The sequence below is a fragment of the Zea mays genome, chromosome 8 (assembly GCF_902167145.1).
Source record: "Zea mays cultivar B73 chromosome 8, Zm-B73-REFERENCE-NAM-5.0, whole genome shotgun sequence".
NCBI classification, from domain to species: Eukaryota; Viridiplantae; Streptophyta; class Magnoliopsida; order Poales; family Poaceae; genus Zea; species Zea mays.
This window is the reverse complement of record NC_050103.1, coordinates 122505914-122526519: the sequence shown is the minus strand read 5'-3', so window position 1 is coordinate 122526519 and position 20606 is coordinate 122505914. Positions and strand designations below refer to the sequence as shown.

Sequence of the window (20606 nt, the reverse complement as noted above, 5' to 3'; positions counted from 1 at the left end):
GCTTGGGTCTTAGGTACCCAACTCATGTTGGGTCCTACAAGGTTAGTACAAATAGCTTTAGGGACCCAAATGCAGGTTTTATCTCCCTTGCATTTTGCCCCTAATTTTCTAGCAACTACCTTCTTATCCTTTCTACAAATAGCAAAGGAAGCATTTAAGGCATGATAAATTGTAGAAGGTTCACTATTTGTTTTCCTAGGCACATGAACAACATTTCTCCTAGCAAAATTTCTATCATGCATAATAGAAGTACTAGAAGCAACCATGGTATGAGAATCAAAAGCACCATAACTTTTATAAACATTACTAGAATGTCTCCTATCATGATACATGAAGGCATGGTTCTTTTGAGCACTACTAGCCATAGGGGCCTTCCCTTTCTCCTTGGCGGAGATGGAAACCTTATGGCTTGTTAAGTTCTTGACTTCCCTCTTGAAGCCAAGACCATCCTTAATTGAGGGGTGTCTACCAATCGTGTAGGCATCCCTTGCAAATTTTAGCTTGTCAAATTCACTCTTGCTAGTCTTAAGTTGGGCATTAAGACTAGCCACTTCATCATTTAATTTAGAGATGCAAACTAGGTGTTCACTACAAGCATCAACATTAAAATCCTTGCACCTATTGCAAATTATAACATGTTCTACACAAGAGTTCGATTTATTTGCTACTTCTAGTTTAGCATTCAAATCATCATTAACACTTTTTAAAGTAGAAATGGTTTTATGACAAGTAGATAGTTCACAAGACAACATTTCATTCCTTTTAACTTCTAGAGCAAGAGAATTTTGTGCACTAACAAATTTATCATGCTCTTCATACAAAAGATCCTCTTGCTTTTCTAATAACATATTCTTATCATTCAAGGCATCAATTAACTCATTAATTTTATCAACCTTGGTTCTATCTAGGCCCTTGAATAAACATGAATAATCTATTTCATCATCATCACTAGACTCATCCTCAATTGAAGAAGCATAAGTACTAGTATTACGAGTGCTTACCTTCTTTTCCCTTGCCATGAGGCAAGTGTGATGCTCGTTGGGGAAGAGGGATGACTTGTTGAAGGCGGTGGCGGCGAGTCCTTCGTTGTCGGAGTCTGACGAGGAGCAATCCGAATCCCACTCCTTTCCAAGATGTGCCTCGCCTTTCGCCTTCTTGTAGTTCTTCTTCTTTTCCCACTTTCCACTCTTCTTTTCCTGGTCACTATCATTATCGGGACAGTTAGCGATAAAATGACCAATCTTACCATATTTGAAGCAGGAGCGCTTCCCCTTCGTCTTGTTCTTGTTGGGGTGCTCCTTGCGACCCTTTAGCGCCGTCTTGAATCGCTTGATGATGAGGGCCATCTCTTCATCATTAAGCCCGGCCGCCTCAACTTGCGCCACCTTGCTAGGTAGCGTCTCCTTGCTCCTTGTTGCCTTGAGAGCAATAGTTTGAGGCTCTTGGATTGGGCCATTTAATGCATCGTCGACGTATCTAGCCTCCTTGATCATCATCCGCCCGCTTACGAACTTTCCAAGGATCTCCTCGGGCGTCATCTTCGTGTACCTAGGATTCTCACGAATGTTGTTCACAAGATGTGGATCAAGGACAGTAAAGGACCTTAGCATTAGGCGGACAACGTCGTGGTCCGTCCATCGCGTGCTTCCATAGCTCCTTATCTTGTTGACGAGGGTCTTGAGCCTGTTGTACGTCTGTGTTGGCTCCTCCCCTCTAATCATCGCGAATCTCCCGAGTTCGCCTTCCACCAACTCCATTTTGGTGAGCATGGTGACGTCGTTCCCCTCATGTGAGATCTTGAGGGTATCCCAGATCTACTTGGCATTGTCCAAGCCGCTCACCTTATGGTACTCGTCCCTGCACAATGAGGCTAACAACACAGTAGTAGCTTGTGCATTTTTATGAATCTGTTCATTTATAAATAAAGGACTATCCGGGCTATCAAATTTCATTCCACTCTCTACTATCTCCCATATACTAGGATGGAGAGAGAACAGGTGACTACGCATTTTGTGACTCCAAAATCCGTAGTCCTCTCCATCAAAATGAGGAGGTTTACCAAGTGGAATGGAAAGCAAATGTGCATTTGAGCTATGCGGAATACGAGAATAATCGAAAGAGAAGTTTGAGTTAACCGTCTTCTTTTTCTCGTAGTTGTTGTCGTCATCCTTTTGGGAAGAAGAGGACTCATCGCTGTCGTCGTAGTAGACGATCTCCTTGATGCGCCTTGTCTTCTTCTTCTTTCCATCTTTTCGTTTGTGGCCCGAGCCTGAGTTGGTAGGCTTGTCATCTTTCGGCTCGTTGACGAAGGACTCCTTCTCCTTATCATTGATCACAATCCCCTTGCCCTTAGGATCCATCTCTTCGGGCGATTAGTCCCTTTCTTGAAGAGAACGGCTCTGATACCAATTGAGAGCACCTAGAGGGGGGGTGAATAGGTGATCCTATAAAACTTAAACTTTAATGCCACAAAACTTGATTAGGAGTTAGCACAATTAAGCCAAGTGGCTAGAGAGGAGAGCTTGCACAACACGATAACCACAAAGAGATCAACACAGAGATGGCACAGTGGTTTATCCCGTGGTTCGGCCAAGCCCAACACTTGCCTACTCCACGTTGTGGCGTCCCAATGGACGAGGGTTGCAATCAACCCCTTTCAAGCGGTCCAAAGACCCACTTGAATACCACGGTGTTTTGCTTTCACTTTACTGTATCCCACTTGCGAGGAATCTCCACAACTTGGAGCCTCTCGCCCTTACACTTTGATGTTCACAAAGAAGCACGGAGTAAGGAAGGATGAGCAACGCACACAAGACACAAAATCAGAGCGACAACACGCACACAAATCGCAACAAGAGCTCACAACACAACTTGACGAGTTCACAACTCAAATAGAGCTCTAATTGCTATCACAAAGAATCAGATGCGCGAAATCGAGGTCTTGGTGCTTAGGAATGCTTGGAGAATGCTTGGTGTACTCTTCCATGCACCTAGGGTTCCCTTTTATAGCCCCAAGGCAGCTAGGAGCCGTTGAGTGCATTCCAGGAAGGCAATTGTTGCCTTCTGTCGCCTGGCGCACCGGACAGTCCGGTGCACCACCGGACACTGTCCGGTGCGGATCTCCTTCCTTATTTGGTGAAGCCGACCGTTGGCGCTTTGGAACCGTTGGCGCTTGCCACGCATCGCGCGCGGATTCCTCGGCCGACCGTTGGCCCGGCCGACTGTTGGCTCACCGGACAGTCCGGTGCACCACCGGACAGTCCGGTGAATTTTAGTCGTACGCCGTTAATCACTTCCCGAGAGCAGCAAGTTCGCCTGAGCCATCCTGGCGCACCGGACACTGTCCGGTGCACCACCGGACAGTCCGGTACACCCAGACAGAGCTGACTTTGGCTGAACAAAGCCATCTTTAATTTCAACTTGATTTTTCCTGTTTCCAGCACTTAGACACAATACATTAGTCTCTTAAACAATGTACTAAGTCTGAGAAACATACCTTTGTACTTGATTTGTACTTTGTCCACCATTTAACACTTAGGCACTTGTGTTGGACACTAAATCACCAAAATACTTAGAAATGGCCCAAGGGCTCATTTCCCTTTCAGCCACGTGGTGCCCCTAGACCTGCCCATGCGGTGGGGTCGGGTGCTGTTCTCCGTGTTAGTTGGAGAGGACTGGACAGGTGCGCCATCTACAGGATGACCCTGACACCGTCTGCCAGCGGAGAGGACTGGACACATTAAATGCCGAGAGGGCACATCGACTATCAACATGGTGGCAGGCGGCGCGTCCTCTCCGCAATAAATGCATAGAGCTCTTGGCTTTAGAGGCCTTACGTCAGGCTCCGCTCGTTGGCTTATGTCACGGGCCACCAGCCACGCGGCAGCAGCAGGCTTCCACCTTCGTGGGTAACGCGAGCACGCAGGGTAAGGCCTGGACACGTGCCAGCACCGGACCCTTACTTATTCTTGGGTTCCCTCTGCCTCGGGTCCTTGCTGTGGTCCGGACCTCACTCGGAGGGACCTAGGGCCCATCCGAGGGACCCGGCATGCCTTCTTGGGAGTCCTTGATCGTAATAGTGGGTCCGGGTTGTGCGTACAGGGGTCCGGTATTCATCCGTGGAGGTCCAGACCCAATGATGCAGCCTGGGGTGCATCATCTTCCCTTGTCGCGCGGTGCCCCTAGACCTGTTCATGCGGTGGGGTCGGGTGCCGTTCTTCGTGCGGCCAGGAGACATCGTACGTGTACAACGTCTTTATACCATAGTAGAGGGTACCCCTGATTCAGGGTACCGCAGTGGCCCCCGGGCCCGCCTCAGGGGAGGATGCGAGCCTGCAGGTGGGGCTAGAGTCTGATTGGTGATTGGCCTGCTTCTCCTGCGCGCCTGTTGACGCAATCACTGTCGGCCCGCCTATGGTCACGCTGACTGCCACGCCAGTTTCCACGGTTGACTGGCCCGTGACCTTCGTACTTAATGTCATTGATGGGCCATGCGCGGGGTGCCTCGAGTCACTGCACTGGTTCTGAAAACTTATCTTTTCAGTCTTCCGCGCCGGCCCCAAGGAGACATGGCATTGGCGCGAGCGACGGTGCGATTTTTCGCACCTAGTAACCGGCGCGCCGGTTGCATGACATGTGGGTCTGGGCCCCATGTTGGACCGCCGGTTGCAGTGAAGCTGAGGGGGCGCACAACCACGGGGCGGTTGTACGCTTCCTGCGTGGTGGTTCTCCTTCTTGACCGCTGGTTTCAGCGAAGATGAAGGGGCGTATAACCGCAGGGCGGTTGCACGCTCCTCGTGCGGCGGTTCGTCTTCCTGACCGCTGGTTGCGGCGAAAATGAAGGGGCACATAACCGCGGGGCGGTTGCATGCTCCTTGCGTGGCGGTTTTCTTCTTCGCGCTTCGAGTCAGCCTGTATGACACGTGGGGCCTGGCCCCCGTGTCATAGGGTGGGAACCCCGGTGCGCATCGGAGGAGGCCTTGCCCGTGACGCTTCGGGGCGTGAGTAGGGAAATCCGCCTTTAAAAAGGGGTCCATCCCCCGGGCAGTAGCCATGCCTCGCTCCTCTTGCACCTTTCTGCCTTCGGGGCCTCTAGATGGGGCGCCCCGGTGTTCACTAGAAGAATCCGCGTCAGGGCCACCCCCTCCGGTGGTTTCACCACCGGAGAGCTCGCGCTCTTCGTTTTCTGCGCAGTGGTGCTGTCGATCTTGTCTTCTTCTTGCTGTTGTTGGAGGAGCACGACCTCGTGGAGGTTGGCGCTCTTCTGCCATCACTCGGCTTCAAGGATTTTCATCATGCAGCCCGGCTGCAACCTCCCGCCAGTGGTCACCTAGAAGGATTACCACCAGCCTTGTGGTGGAGAGAAGCGAGCCGGGCTGTGGCCTCCCCCCTGCCCTCAGCTTCAAGGATGTTCATCATCCTCGCTGGGGTGGAAGGCGAGCCGAGTTGGGGTCCTACCTTCTGCATGGGCTAGTGACCCGCTTCTTCCTTCAGCATTCGGGGGAGAAGGGCGTTTACCAGCCTTGCGGAGGAGGCGAACTTCGGCTACGCGGGGCCAGCCGGCTGCAGGCACCGTTAGCTGCCGCGTGTCTGGCTCCTTGGCCTAGATGGCTTTAGCGCCGCCTCCGGTGCTGCCTCCTGCTGCTTGGTCAGGGCGTGGCTGTCCGTCCACCGCACGGGCGACGGTCGCACTGTGCGCAGGTCTGCCACATCCATGGCGTCTCCCGCGTCGCCGGCCGTACTGCTCCGACGTCGCCCGAGGGGTTGTACAAGACGTCGTACGGCGTGAGGGGTGGTGGCCGCGTTCTTGGATGGTCTTGTCCTCACTCTCGTGGGAGGACGGGAGCGAGGACCTCTTCACGCGGGCTGAGGCGGTCGCCGTTGCCGGTAAGCCACCGGTGCAGAGGTGACCGCTGTCGTCGGTGCTGAGGTGGTCGCCGCTGCTGGTGAGGCTGTCCACCGCAGAGGTGGTTGCCTCCGCTGGCGAGACCGTTAGTGCCACCTACCGCCGAGCCTCCCACTCTTTGGCTTTAATGGCCTCGTTGTTGCCCCCATAGGAGGACGGGGGTGAGGACCTCTTCGCAATGGCACGCGCATTGAGGTGGTCGCCACTGCTGGCGAGTCGTCGGTGCAGAGGTGCCCGCTGCCGTCGGTGCTGAGGTGGTCGCCTCTACTGGCGTGTCGCTCGAAGCTAGCTACCACGCGGTCCTACTGGTGTGGAGGTAGTTCATACCTGCAGAGTAGAGATGGAGCTAGGGCTCCGCTTGAAAGCGGATGTAATACTTTTGCTTTTTGTAAGGTACTTTTGAGTACTATTTATCAAGCAGTATTAGTACTTAACTGTGTACCACTTATTCCTATTGCGCGTGATGTTATGTTGTTGACTCCTCCCTGGTACCTGGCCCCCTGCCTGGGATGCAGGCTCGATGTGTCGAGGTTGGATACCAGTGTATTGAAAGGGTTGTCAACAACTCTCGGGAGGTAGCCTCACCGGGATCTGGATCAGTACACAGCTTCAGCCAGGGAGCGTTAGTAGTACACCCATAGGGTCCCCTGTCTGATATCAGCCATCCTTTGATACATGCTCTGGACTCGCAGGTTTCAGTCCGAGTGGCCAAGTTGCGTGTCCGGACCTCCTCGGGTCGCAGCACTAGATACTAGGACATTTGTCGCAGAGTGGTGGAGCGTGTAGGCCCACAGTACGGGACCAGGTTGAGCGGCTACACGGGCTCCGGACCACTCCAGGAGACAAATGTCCATTCTCTAGTTCCGGTCCCGAGGTTGTCGGACCCACAGGACTTATAGCTCCAGATACTAGGTACCCGTCATGGAGTGGTAGAGTGTGCAGACTTTTGGGTACGGAACCAGGCTAAGCAGCCACACAGGCTCCGGACCACCCCATGGAACGGGGTCCCATTCTCTAGAGCCGGCTCCCGGGCTGTCGGACCCCCTAACTTTCGTAAAGGAGGCCCTAAACTGCAAGCCTGGCTGCTCAATTCGGATGTCGTCATGATAGGACAGATGGGAACCGTACGGGTGGGTTAGATAAAAAGTATCATCTGAAAAACTGCAAGGTAAGACCATGGAGCAGCAAGATGGAACTATCATAGGGGCACAACTGAGGGGGTAGTTTTTCTTTATAACTCATCATGCATGGGTGCAGACCAACATGCCGGGTTTATGGGGACGAACCCCACCGGGTTGGCGTACACGTATACGCTACCTAGTTACAAAAGGGAAACAAAATCGACCCCTCAGACTTTCTCTATGGATAGAACTTACAGATATGTTCTGGCATCGGAGTGAGGCACTCCTTCAGTCGTAGCTAGATGGTTGCCCTCGGGTCGGTGCATTCCCGTTACCTTGAAGGGTCCTTCCCAGCTGGGGGAGAGTTGTGGAGCCCTTTTTGGTTTGGTACTTGCCGTAGGGCTAGGTCCTGACCCTGGGTTCCCATCCGCGTTTGACGTGGGAGCCCTCGTCTTCGGCTGTAGCCATTTCTGCATGATCCTATCGGAAGTCTGGGCCCATGGGGAGTCCAGAAGGGTTTCCGAGGGAAGACAGGCTTCAGCCCCGTAGACCGGGGAGCACAGGGTTCCTCTGGGGGTCCGTCTAGTTGCCTCCACCAGAGTAGGAGCCTCTGGTGAAGACATCCTTCAGGTCCCCCTCGGGTGACTAGTACCCGAGGTCCCGTTTAGCTGCGGCCACCTCGCCGTCGTCGACTTTTTCTTTGCCAGGTCAGCGACGAGGTGGGGAGCCGTCCTTGGAGGACTGCTCGCGCCGTTCGTTGACACGTTTCGCGAGATCAATGATCTCGCGACACTCCGCGGCACTGTGACGACCGTTGGGGTGCACAGGGCATGGGACGTTGTTACCCTTCTGCGGCCGTGGGTGCTTGTTGCGATCGTCTCGGCCCCTGGTCGCGGCTGCAACGACCAGAGCGGTGGACCGCGGCTTCTGGTAGTCGCGGTCCTTCTTCTTTTTCTTCTTACCGTCCTGGGTGACGGCACCCAAGCCACCCGACTGGGCAGCCCCGGTTTGTGGGGCCGAGTGCCATGCGCAGCCCTTGGCGGCTCTAGCGCATTTGTCGGCCAGGGCGAAGAGTGTGGGGACAGTCTTCACGTCATGCGTGGCCAACTTCTCCAACATTTTCTCATCACGTACTCCCTGACGGAAGGCCATGATGATGGAAGCATCGGAAATGCGAGGTATAGTACCTCGCACCTTGGTGAAGCGGGAGATGAACGTCCGGAGGGTCTCCCCGGGCTCCTGCCTTACCGCATGGAGGTGGGCCTCCACACCGTGTTGTTGGTAAGCACTGGCGAAGTTCACAACGAACCTTGCGCAGAGTTCTTCCCAGGAGTAGACTGACCCTGGGACGAGGTTCATGAGCCAAGTCCGGGCAGGACCAGACAAGGCGACATGAAAATATGTTGCCATCACAGCGGTGTTCCCACCGGCCGCTGTGATAGCGGTGACATACACCTGCAGGAACTCCGACGGATTTGACGTTCCGTCGTACCTTTTCGGCAGGTGTGGCCAAAACGTGGGCGGCCATGAGGCCACGCGGAGATGATCCGCGAGAGCGGCGCAGCCCACGTCGGCCAAGGGGACACCCGTTGGGGACCGAGTGCCTATTGGTGTCTGCGGTGCCGCCGCGGTGAAGTCTTGATCAAGGTTGCAGCCCTCGATGTTTTGGCGACGCTCGTGCGCCCTCTCCAAAGAGACCCTGGCATCCTCTCCCGCACGCCTGCTGTCGAGTTCTGCTCGAAGGTCGCTGGTCTGTGCGCCCCTCACTGAGGGTGAGCGCACAGATGCTGATGCCTCATATTGGCACCGGGATGGCCATGGCCTCGACCTGGTTGAGGTAGAGTGTGCCATGCCGAGCAGTCGGTCGACGTCGTCCCGCCATTGCTTCATGGCCCCTAGTGAGGCTGTGGAGCTTGGAGGGTGTCGCAGCAACTCCCTGGCTGCTGACAATGCTCCCGGAGTTGCCCTCGACGGAGTCCGGGATGTCTGTGCAGCCGTATGCTGTCGTGCGGCGTGCACAGTAGCAGCGCCCGGCACAGGGCGGTTGGGAACCAGTGGTGTGGAAGAAGCAGCTTCTTCCTCCACCTCGAAATCCATCAAAGTCTCGGCGCGGTGCTCAACGATTCGCACCATCATGCTGATCGAGGAAACAAGCAAAACACTAAAGCCTAGCCCCTACCTGGCGCGCCAAATGTTGGAGAGGAAATCTCCGGCCGGGTGGCGAAGTGCACCCGCCCTAAATCCTAAGATGAGGAGGGGCCTAAGCGTTTTGCTTGTTAGTTGGAAAACGGGAAGAACACAAGAACACACAAGGATTTAGAGTGGTTCGGGCCGCCGGAGCGTAATACCCTACTCCACTGTGTGATGTATTGCTTGAGAGCTTGAGTTATCTAGAATCACTTGGGTCTAAGTAAGTCTGTCCTTTGTAATGTCGCATGCCTCCCCTTTTATAGTTGAAGGGGGGCATGCACAATGGTACTGAGCTCCGACATATGGGCCCAGGGACATAACGGATATAGCTCTTGGAGCTACAGATATTTGCCACTGGTGCAATCTTCTCGCGCCCTGACATCCGAGATCCGCATATCCTCAGCGTGCAGGGGAAGCTTCTTGTATAAGGGATGGTGAGCACAGTGCGCCGCATGGCACGGATGCACTGTTTGATAGCAGACCGGACAGGTGCGCTGTCTGCAGGATGACCCCTAACGTCGTCTGCCAGCGGAGTGGATAGGACGCATTAAATGCTGAGAGGGCACATCGTCTGTCAGCACGGTGGCAGGCGGTGCGTCCTCTCCGCAATAAATGCAGAGTCTGCGTGGCTTTAGAGGCCTCACGTCATGCCTCGCTCGCTGGCTTATGTCACGGGCCACAAGCCACGTGGCAGCAGCGGGTCTCCGCCTGAGCGAGGAGCGCAGGGCAAGGCCTGGACGCGTGCCAGCACCTGACCCTTACTCATGCCGTGGTTCCCTCCGCCCCATGCTTTGCTGTGGTCCGGACCTTACTCGGAGGGACCTGGGGCCCATCCGGCATGCCCTCTTGGGAGTTCCGGACTGTATTCAAGGGTCCGGGCTATGCGTACAGGGGTCCGGTGTCCCTCTGTGGAGGTCCGGACCCAATGATGCATCCTAGGGTGTATTATCTCTCCTTGCCACGTGGTGCCCCTAGACCTGCCCATGCGGTGGGGTCGGGTGTCGTTCTTCGTGTGGTCAGGAGATGTCGTACGTGTACAACATCCTTATACTGTAGAAGAGGGTATCCCTGATTCAGGGTACTGACACCTATAATTCCAAAACATCCCATTCAACGGGGAATCTTTATTTTTAGGTTCATTTGCATATTTACTTTTGGTGTAAGGGTTTTTGGCATTGCCTCTTTTGTCTTTCTTTTTTGGGTCAAAACTAATTTGCCCTTTGGTGATAGGAGACATTTAAACATTAATTCTTTTTTCTTTTCTCTTTTTCCTGGACTGCACCACAATGAAGTTGTCTGATTCAGACTCTTCACTCTAGGTCCATCTTTTATCCCCATCAAAATCATCTTTATTTTCATCATGTTTTTCCCTTTCATTGGATCATTTTCCAGTTTCTTTTTCTTTTGAGCCAAACAAAGTCTAGCCATCTCCATTTCTTTACTCAAGTCAGCATTCTCAAATGTGTTTTCATCTATCTTAATTCCAATTTTATTGGCTATGCTAGCAATATCATTGCAAGAAAAAGTATTAAAATAGCTCTTAGAGGTACAATTAATACCTTCAAGATTTCTTTTAGCAACGAGTATTCTGTTTTCTCCTCGATCCTGACGCCAGCATCTTTCTTGAGCCTCTCACTCAACCTTCTTTCAATCCCAGAGGAGCAGCTCTGCTCTCGTTCCTTTCCTCTTTCTTATTATCTATATCCCCATCCTTTTTAATATTTTCTCCATCCAGGCTTTCAGCTTCTTGTAAACCACTAAATATGGAACTTTCTTGTGTTCCAGCCAGAGCTTCCAATCTATCACTCCCATCCATAGTGTCATTAGTTTGAATTTCTTCAATGGCCACAATACTTTTTTAGAAGTAGCTTTCTACATTAATGGGTATTTGCATTTCTCCTCTTATGTTTTCTTTCCAATGTCCAAACTCTTATTTTTGCCAAGATCCCCCATGCAAATACCAGTATAAAGAAACTCATCCCCAATCAAATCACTCTCTTCATCTTCTTCATTGTTTGTGATTTGAACTTTCTCTATTTCATGTCTTTTTTCCATAGTCATCACACTTTTGCCCCTGCTTTCTTTGTGGGCGTGTATGTCTCATCATTCCTTTTATAAGATGAAGTATGACCACATCCTAAGACTATTGTCCACTCTTTTTCCCCTTGCTGCTTAAAGTTGATCCTAGATTGTCATTTCCCTTTATTTCTCCCTTCATTCCAAGGATTACCTTCAAACTTTGCTTTCTTGTTGGATTTTTGTTCCATACCCCCCACTCTAATATTAGTCTCAAGGTTATCATTGGCTTCTTCATCCTGAATTTTTCTTTCGAAATAAAAGTCATATATGAATAGGCTTAAAGAGCTTTCCACCACACTAGGAACAACACATACATCTCTACAGGCAATTCTTACCCTTACAAATTCATTTCACAGCCTGGTTTTTCATCAATTTCAACCACCTTTCTCACAAGTCTTCCAACTTTAGCAATAGTTTTAATGGATCTCTGCTCAACGGGGATTCCCCTAATTCTGAACCACCCTCTTTGAAGACAACTTTTAGCACTAACAGTAGGTGACCAAGGACCAATTGTAATTTGAGCTTTAACGGTCCTCATCCCCAAGGGTATGAAATATCTCGGTTCACTAATCATCTTAGGGTCAGGGAATCTCATTAGATATTATTTTATCCAATATATATACTAGACCACCTCCAAACATTCTTCCAAAGCAAATTAACAAACTCTTGTTCAATTTGTTTTTCATCTACAGATCCCTGTACCATAGAAATCATAGCAGTGCTCGATCTCTCCCCAATCATTCTATTGTCTATCGTTTCTTCGATATAGAAAAAACTTTGATCCTCTACCTGAGCAACACATAGTTCAAGGCCTAGATTCCAAGGGAGGCATTTTTTGCAGTTGAAAACAATATGATCATCGCCCCACATGTTTCACATGGAATCGATGACGACATTCTCTCGTAAAGTAATTCTTAAGATGGCAGAAATCACAAGAAGCTCTGTCAGGCAAGAGTTTGTGAGATACCTCTCTTTTGATCGGGATCTCTTTATGTTCTTCACCTCCTTCCACTTGAATGGGACCCTTCTATTCATTGTCCCCATTGCTGTCCAGGCTTTTCTTCTGTTGTTCCCACGGATCTTGATGATAGACTTCATCTTCATCTCTCATGTCTCCTTCCCCAGAGTGATCCACTTCTCTCTTCTGAGCGCTAGAGGTCCCCTCTTCTACTCTTCTCCATACATTTTACCGAGCAGTTCTTCGTCCAGATTCGTGACCCCCCTCCTCGTGCGTCTACCCGCTCCTCTTGGCTACATTGCTACCAAGGTGATGGGAGCCCTGGGGTTCTTTACCACACTCGAAAAGGATTTCTGTGCCTTCCCACAAAGGTGGCCAACGTAGCGGCGGAGGTAGGTTCGAGAATGGAAATTAGGGTTTCCTCCATCCAAAAGATGGGACGACAAAGAAAATTGCCCTGATTCGGGGTTAAGTGGCCCACGGCTGTTTCATACATTTTCCCTTTAGCTCCTTCCAACTTTTGCACAAGCATCTCCATCTTTATATTTTTAACAAATCGCTCCCTCTCATTTCTAGGCGGCATCGCCCATGGTGGAAGCAGCAGTTTGCGATGCAGTTCATCCTTCCAATTCAACTCGATTAGAACAAACTTGATTTTAAACTTTTTAGGTTTGGTGAATCCCTGATTTAATTAGGGTCCCTCCTAGTGCTGGGAATCTGGGCCAGGCTTTTCGGGCCAGCACGAGCACGACCCGAAAATAAGAGCCCAAAGCATGGCCCGGCACGAAATAATATGGGTCGGGCTAGCACGGCCCGAAGGTGGGCCTGGGCCGGGCCTCAGATTCCGACCCGCCGGGCCCCCGGCACGGCCCGCATAGATGGGCCGAGCTTGGGCCGGCACGACCCAATTAAGCTCAATCTGTTTAATTTCTTTAATTTAGTAAGATATCGACTTTATATTGTTGTTATATTTGGAGTTTATGTGGTTAAATGATGCTATAATTGTTTAATATCTTTAATTTAGTAAGCTATGAACTTTATATGGTTATAATATTTTGATTTTATGTGGTCAAATATACGGGCCGGGCTTGGGCCGGCACGGCCCAAAAATTGTTTGAACTTTCCTGGCCCAAACCAGTTTGGCACGAAGCACGATGGGCTTGGGCCGGGCTGGCCCGGCCCAATTCCTAGCACTAGTCCCTCCATGTTCCTTAGATTCATACCAGTTGTTGTGTCCTCGGTCATGCCTTCCAGAAATCATAGTAAGGTGAGGAACCAGGATTAAAGCAATCAACCTCAAAAATAATTTGGGAGAGAACGCCTAAATCACCGCTCCATGAATCTCAAGAGCGAAGAAACGTAGCAACCAACGCCACCAAAACTAAGGAAAAAATGATCCAAATGTGTAGCAATAACCTAGGGCGAAATCACAATCACCCAGGCCGCCAAGCTGAAGGAACTCCGAACCTCACCGACGAAAATGAAGATGACATCGTAGCGAAAGGAGAGATCCATGAAGGCTCTTACCAGACAGGGTCCACGCCTCTCTAGAGTTCAGGCGGCCACACAACCAAAATGTGCCCGAGCGGCGCCCCGCGGACCACCTGCTGCGAGGGGGATGGTACCGGGGGCCGTGACGGCCAGAGTAGGAGACGACATCGGCAAAGACGGAGGGGCTATGTTCCCTAGTTCCATGTTTGAGTTCCACTACCATGTCCATGTCCTCTGAATGGTATAGATGAGAGCATCTCTGTGCAACTCAATATTTGCAGCACATTTGCTAGCCTTCATGAATGATTTCATGAAGGGAAACCACACCGTCCAAAATATATCTATCTTAATGAAACTATATTGGTATTCATTGATGACTTTGATAATGTAGGCAACCAACCTACTATTGAGCATTTTTGTGATAATTTTGTAACAAAAATTTAGTAAACCGATTGATCTAAAATTCTTCATTTTATTAGCATTTTCAACTTTAGGCGGCAAAATAACCACATCATAGTTAAGCCTCTTGATATCTAATGACCCATTATAAATTTTTTTGCACATATCAAAAATATTGTTCTTAATCAAGTGCCAAAACTCCTGAAAAAACTCCACCGCCAAGCCGGTACATCATTAATTTATATTTAAGACTCCAAATCGATGAACTGAACGAAAGTAAAAGACAGTACATCATTTATACCCTTTTATATTTTGCCAAATGAAAGTGAATATTTGTGCAGAACTATGGGCTTGTAAATTCTGAACAAGCATGTGACTCACATTAGAGACGTCAGATGTTAAGGTGACAAGACAAGATACTGTGGAGCAAAGAGCTTGGATAGAGATTACCCATCAACCCTGTTCAAGACCACATACATGTGAGGCTGAGGCTATGTGAATGCAAGAGATATTTAAAAATAATTGACGTCCCGTTTGGATCATTAGAATTGAATTCCATTGTAATAATAGTAATTTAGACATTTATCAATTAAGCTAATTCGGTTTTATGCAAAATATATTTGTATACTATTATTAGTAAGATGTCAGAGATATTTATGTGCTACATTTTTACTATAGAGGGGTGAGACGAAGGGTGTCATGTTAGTTACAAAGTAGAAACAAATTCTAATAATGTATAAAATCATTTCTCATCCTCCACCCCATGAATTTGAGATAGACTTATATCTGAACTTTGGAAAGTGGTGGAATGTTAAATTCCAAATTAAATAAGTTACTTTATTGACTGAATTCCAATTCCTATAAAATGAAGGAATCCAAACGTCCCCGTGAGGGTAAACGGTTCCTTGAAACCCTGGCACCATGTTTACAGAATTGCAGAAAATTTAATCCGGTCTCATCTCGATTTGGCCAGACAAGGCACCAACCGAACTTGTATGTTCTCAATGCAATGCAATGCAACAGCGAAAGCAGAAAAACCTTCAGTCCTCCATCGTGTCACTCTTGCAGCCCTGCTTTCTGACCTTTGCTGCACGACCGGAAAGTTTGGAGGCACCAAAACAAGGAGGGCAGCATGGCATGGCACGCCACGGACGATTACCGAGCCGACCTCACCAGAGCGGCAGAGCCACACACATGCTAGCAGGCAGAGCGACAGGTGACACGCGCGCGATCGCGGTCGAATGGCACGCATAGGATTCCAGCTTCGCAGCGTCCGCCGATGGTGCTGTTACATTCAATTCCATTCCGTCGCCCCCCGGATAGCTCATGGCGGCTGTGCAGTGCCGCTGCATGCTGCACAGCATCTTGCATTTGCCAGGCTGGGTCACGGTGCCCGGCGCCGGCGGCAGAAACCGTCAGCCGCCCGCGCGCCAGCTGATGTCATCAGTTCTCATCGGCCAGGTGGTTCGTCCTCGGCGGGTTCGGCCGGCAAGGCAGGCTGGCTGCCTGGAAAGCTTGCGCCAGTTTGCATCTCGTTGCGTTTAATAAGATCAGAGCAGACGACGTCGGCTTGTAGAAGACGACAAGTACGTCCTGGTGGCTGCAGGAGTCTTGGATTCAAGAAACCAGCTGCTGATCCGTCTCCGTGTTTAAGATCAGGCACCCGTGTGTGTGTTCGCGGCGCTTCTCGTCACAGTCGTAGCGTTCCACGGCACCCCCTGCCGGTGCCAACCAAGCAAGTCGGTCGCTGCTACTCTCGTCCGTCCGGTCTTTTTAGCCTTTTCTTACCGCGTATCGTTGATGACGACGGCAGCGAACAAGAACACGACACCCCTCTCCCAATCTCATTCTCTCTCTCGGTTTTTATTAGTAGTAAGCGCTAGTTTGAAAACTCTATTTTTTCAAGGGATTAGTATTTTTTTTAAAAAAAGATTGAACTAATTAATGGTTCCCAAACTAGCCCTAAGTATATAAAAAAATCTACTTGCCTGATCAGTTCTTCAGCGGGCGCAGATCGTTCGTGCCAGGAACAGGCAGGCAGCTCCTCCGGCCGGGAGAGGAGGATCCGTTTGTCCGTCCTCTCGGTCGAATCGCCAGCAGAAAACGACGCGGCCGTCGCTTGCACCGCGCGGTCGTCGTCGCCCCCTGGCTCCATCCATCCATCCGCGCCGCACACGTCCGTCCAGGTCCATGTCGGCCTCGCCCTCTCATCCCCGTCTGGACATGCCATTATGCTGCCTTGTCCCTCCTGCTGCTCGTGCTTCCTTCCTTGTCCCTCTCTTAACTAGTCACGGCACGCCGCTTGGGAGCTGACCGCAACTTCTGTGATTATTACTACTGCTAACGGGGAGATAGTTGTTACACCATCTGATTATGAAAAACAACCGGGTTTTTCACATGGGAGAGTAGTAAACAGATTAGCTGTTTTCTGTACTATATATATACCTCACTTCGTCCCCCTTTTGCCCCTTAACAAAATAATGTACAGAGCTGTTTTAAGCCAAATATTCTTGTATTTGATCGATTGTATAGAGAGAGAGAAAAAGCGCAAAAAAATTGTGACGCCAAATTAGTTCACTATACATTCATAAACCGTATGATTGGTAGCCCGCTCTATCTCATTTTGGACCATCGCGTATATTAACTTTATTTAAACACATATTTGGTTGTCGTTTGCGCGGCCACACATGTTGCATTAGCATATGCAAAACAAACCATTTTAACGTTGTTTGTCTGCATCCACTCATACGCCTAGCCACGGCACGCTCGCGCAAGCTAGGTTATGTGCAAGTAGCGAACCAATCAAGTGGAAAATAAATATATATTGTCTACCTATAATTCGTCATCAGGCCACATATATACACCATAGTTTTGACGTATGTGAATTGTGATGAATACAAATGCACATAAGAACAAACTTCTTAGCCTAGATCATTTCTATCCTGATATCACATATAAATTCTTTTAAGATTCTTAGCGAGAGATAAGCACGTTTTCTGATGCTGACGTGGGTGGACGGCACGGAGCCGTTACTTAACGGCGCCATGACCTCCAACTCCAAGGCTCTGAGCCCAGTATTAAAAGCTGCTTCGGACGGGGTGAGAAAGAGAAGGAAAAAGCATTCCAACGCTGCATCTGCACTGCACGGTACCTCATCCTCCTCTATCTCTAAGAATTTAAAAGAGAAGGAGGAGGAAAGTCCTCGACTGCTCGTTCCATAAACCCTAACCTCGTTGGATTCTCGGCAAAAATCCTCCCAATTCGGAACCCTCCGATGTTCCAGCTACCTGCGGGAGCTGAGCCGTGCTCGGTTTGGCGAAATTTTGCACCCCTCTTGTGCTAGGACCACCCGGTTCAAGCTGTTCCTCGCTCCTCGGAAGGATCAGGTCTTCACCGGTGCTCTCCGGCGCCGGATCCAGGTTTGTTTCGGCGAGAGGTCGGGCTCTTGGCGGGGGCCAGCCCAGCTTCGAGCTCAATTTGCCGGCCTGAGATGGAATCGCGACTGCGGTGCCGGTGCCGGTGGCTCAGGTACACCATTCTTCGATTTGCTTGTTGCAGTTCTCGGTTTGAGATTCTTGTCGTTTCATGGTGGAACCTCTGAAGTCTGATGCATGCGGACGCGCAGGCTTAGTTATGCGCTTGCCATTTTTCTCTACTCGCTGACCCGTGTTCTTATCACCGATGTCTTCGTTCTCTGTTCAGCTAGTCGCGTCGAGTCGACGCGCGATTCCTGCCATTTGGGTGGGCCAGCCTTTCCTGGCAATCTCGGGGGGCGTTTCGCCTCGCTGCGTGGCAGAAAGGTGTGACGTGTGATGCATCCCAAGGCACGAATCCACGCCGACCCGGTGCGCGAGGTCGACCACTTCGACTGCCTGCCGGATTCGCTCGTCCTGCTCATCCTGAACAAGGTCGAGGACGTGCGGTCGCTCGGCCGGTGCTACGCCGTGTCCAAGCGGCTCTGTGGGCTCGTTTCCCTCGTCCATGATGTGTATGTCAAGATTGACCGCGTCGTTGCGGTCGACGGCGACGCCGAGGGCACGCTCAACCTGTCCTCGCCGAAGCCTCGGAGCATCTTCTCGCACTTCCTGAAGCTGATGCTCTTCACAATCATCAAGCCGTTCCACAACATGCGCAGCCCTAATGGTACTGCGAGGCCATTGTTCCCGCAGCTCTCGCAGCACTCACCGGCACAGGTGCTCAGGAACTTCACGCACGTCAGGAACCTTCGGATCGAGCTCCCCTCTGGGGATGTGGGTACTGAGGAGGGAGTTCTCCTGAAATGGCGAGCAGAGTATGGGAGCACACTTGAGAATTGTGTGATCCTGGGGGGTACCCGGGTTGACCGCAAGCCTGTTGGTGGAGAGCATGAGCCAGCTTTGGAGGACAATGGAAGCATGCCAGAGTCTTTCTATACCAATGGTGGGCTGAAACTTCGTGTCGTCTGGACAATCAGCTCTCTAATCGCGGCATCAACAAGGCACTATCTTCTCCGCTCAATCATCAATGGCCATCCCACACTACAGAGCTTGGTACTGACAGATGCTGATGGCCAAGGCACATTGTGCATGGGGGCAAAGCAGCTGGAGGAGTTCAGAGAGAACCAGTTGTCGACCTCGGCATGTTCCAACAGGACTCAGGTCCCAGCCTGCAACATGAAGCTCAAGTATGCTCCATATGTTGAACTGCCTGGTGGTATGGCGTTGCAAGGCGCTACTTTGGTGGCTATCAAACCCTCACCTGAGGGAAGCAATGGAAGCCACCCTAACCGCAAGGAAGCCGAAGGATTCGTCTTTGGAGCATTCGATGGGCCATTTAAAGCTGCTGTGAAGGCGCTGATGAAGAGACGCACTTACCTTCTGGAGATGAATGGCTTCTAGGAATCTTGGTATCTAGCTTGTTGGTGCTATGCATGGTACATTTAGCTGAGTGTCTCATATGTGTAATATTCAAGAAGGCACCATCTCTAGTTTTGATGCTTGCTGTCTGCTGTTTTAGCTATTTGTACAGTGTTAACATTTGGTTAGATAAAGATCATATCAAGTCCTCTAGCGCAATAGTGAATCTCTCTACAGTTCACTATTCTGGCCCATGATGTCCTGTGTGATATGGAAGACTGAAGCATCCTACTGTTAACTCTTTTCAAGTGAAACAGCCTTGTGACCATCTAATGTGTCAGCACTGGGATTGAGATATTCAGATGCTCTCACCAGTGGACACAAGTTATTATATATATAATGTACATTTTTCTCCTCTTTCAGTTTCATGCACAAAGTCTCGAAAATTTTTCTCCTCTTTCAGTGGAAGTTGAAGGTAACCTTGGAAAAGGAGCCAGATTATGCCTTCATGCACATGTCATTCATTTTTGGATTGTGAAATGAAAAAGGCTCATCTGATGCTGACAATTCCTGGAGAACAGTTTCTACTTGGTTTTGATTCCTGCGTTTCTTAGAATGTTTCTAATGATTAAGGCTTGCAGGTTACAGTTATGACTTTGTGACAGTGAGACTGCTTTCCTGTGGTTGACTTTGCATATGGGTTGTCTCCTCTATCCTACTGCTAGTAAAACAACCTGAGATTCCAAATGTAGTTATCATCGGGCAATGGTCTCTATCCTCGATGTTAATGACATGTTAAAGACTTCATTCCAATAAATCAGTTTTTTTTACTGCGAGGACCAAATAGATTAGTTTGTTACCATCATTAAGACACATTGGTAATTTCGCGATTGGAATTTCTTATTGCTGAAGTGCAGAGGGTGTCCACGTCTCTTATGTCTCATCCATTGTTATTAGATTACACAAATATCTTTTCATTAATTATCCGCTTTTCAGATCTTTGGAAGGGTCACTAATAAGCCTGGCCACTACTAAAGAATTATGTTACTCTGCATTACTAGTATCGGAGTTTAGCTGGCAATGGCATGAGTACTTTCTTGAGGTGGACTAGTCAAGAGCTTTGAAAATATTTGAATAGAGCATGTCTGGAGAGCAGATTCCTTCAAAAGAAAATGAATGGTACATTCACGCGTCAACTTATCAATTTTGCAAATATTAACATGCTGCTGCTAATACAGGTCGACATGTATGGATTAAGATATTTTGTTTTAGTGTCTGATCTTATATGTCTACAATAGGGCTTAGTTTCTTTTGAAGACGAAGTTACCTTTGCACAAGGGGAGTTGTGTTGCTAGTTTGGTACTCGTACTATTTTTTTTCTTCTTCTTTACAATGTTCTTCCTGCAAATTTGTGAGCTTCCAGAAAAAAATGTTCACCAGGTGGAACTGGTTTTGTTAGCGTGATGGCATCACCTTGCAGATTTCATTTTGTAGGGTAACCTAAATCAAGAAAGGGCTTCCATGGTTCTCTTCTCAGGATTGAAGTGGTGACTTCCAGAAGCCCTGACCTAAAAGACACACACCCCCCGTATTTCTCGTTTGTTTCTATCCTATTGCCTTGCTATCCT

At 49.7% G+C, this 20606-nt stretch overlaps 1 protein-coding gene across 2 annotated transcripts; it reads left to right on the top strand.

The window, feature by feature from the left end:
• The first annotated feature begins 17208 nt into the window (after positions 1-17208).
• Positions 17209-19400, top strand: LOC100279399 (uncharacterized). Of its 2 annotated transcripts, XM_008656574.4 has the most exons (2): positions 17209-17671; positions 17846-19400. In XM_008656574.4, exon 2 carries the CDS (start codon positions 17956-17958, stop codon positions 19018-19020), a length of 1065 nt encoding a protein of 354 aa, XP_008654796.1. In that variant the 5' UTR covers positions 17209-17671; positions 17846-17955; the 3' UTR covers positions 19021-19400.
• The last annotated feature ends 1206 nt before the right edge of the window (positions 19401-20606 follow it).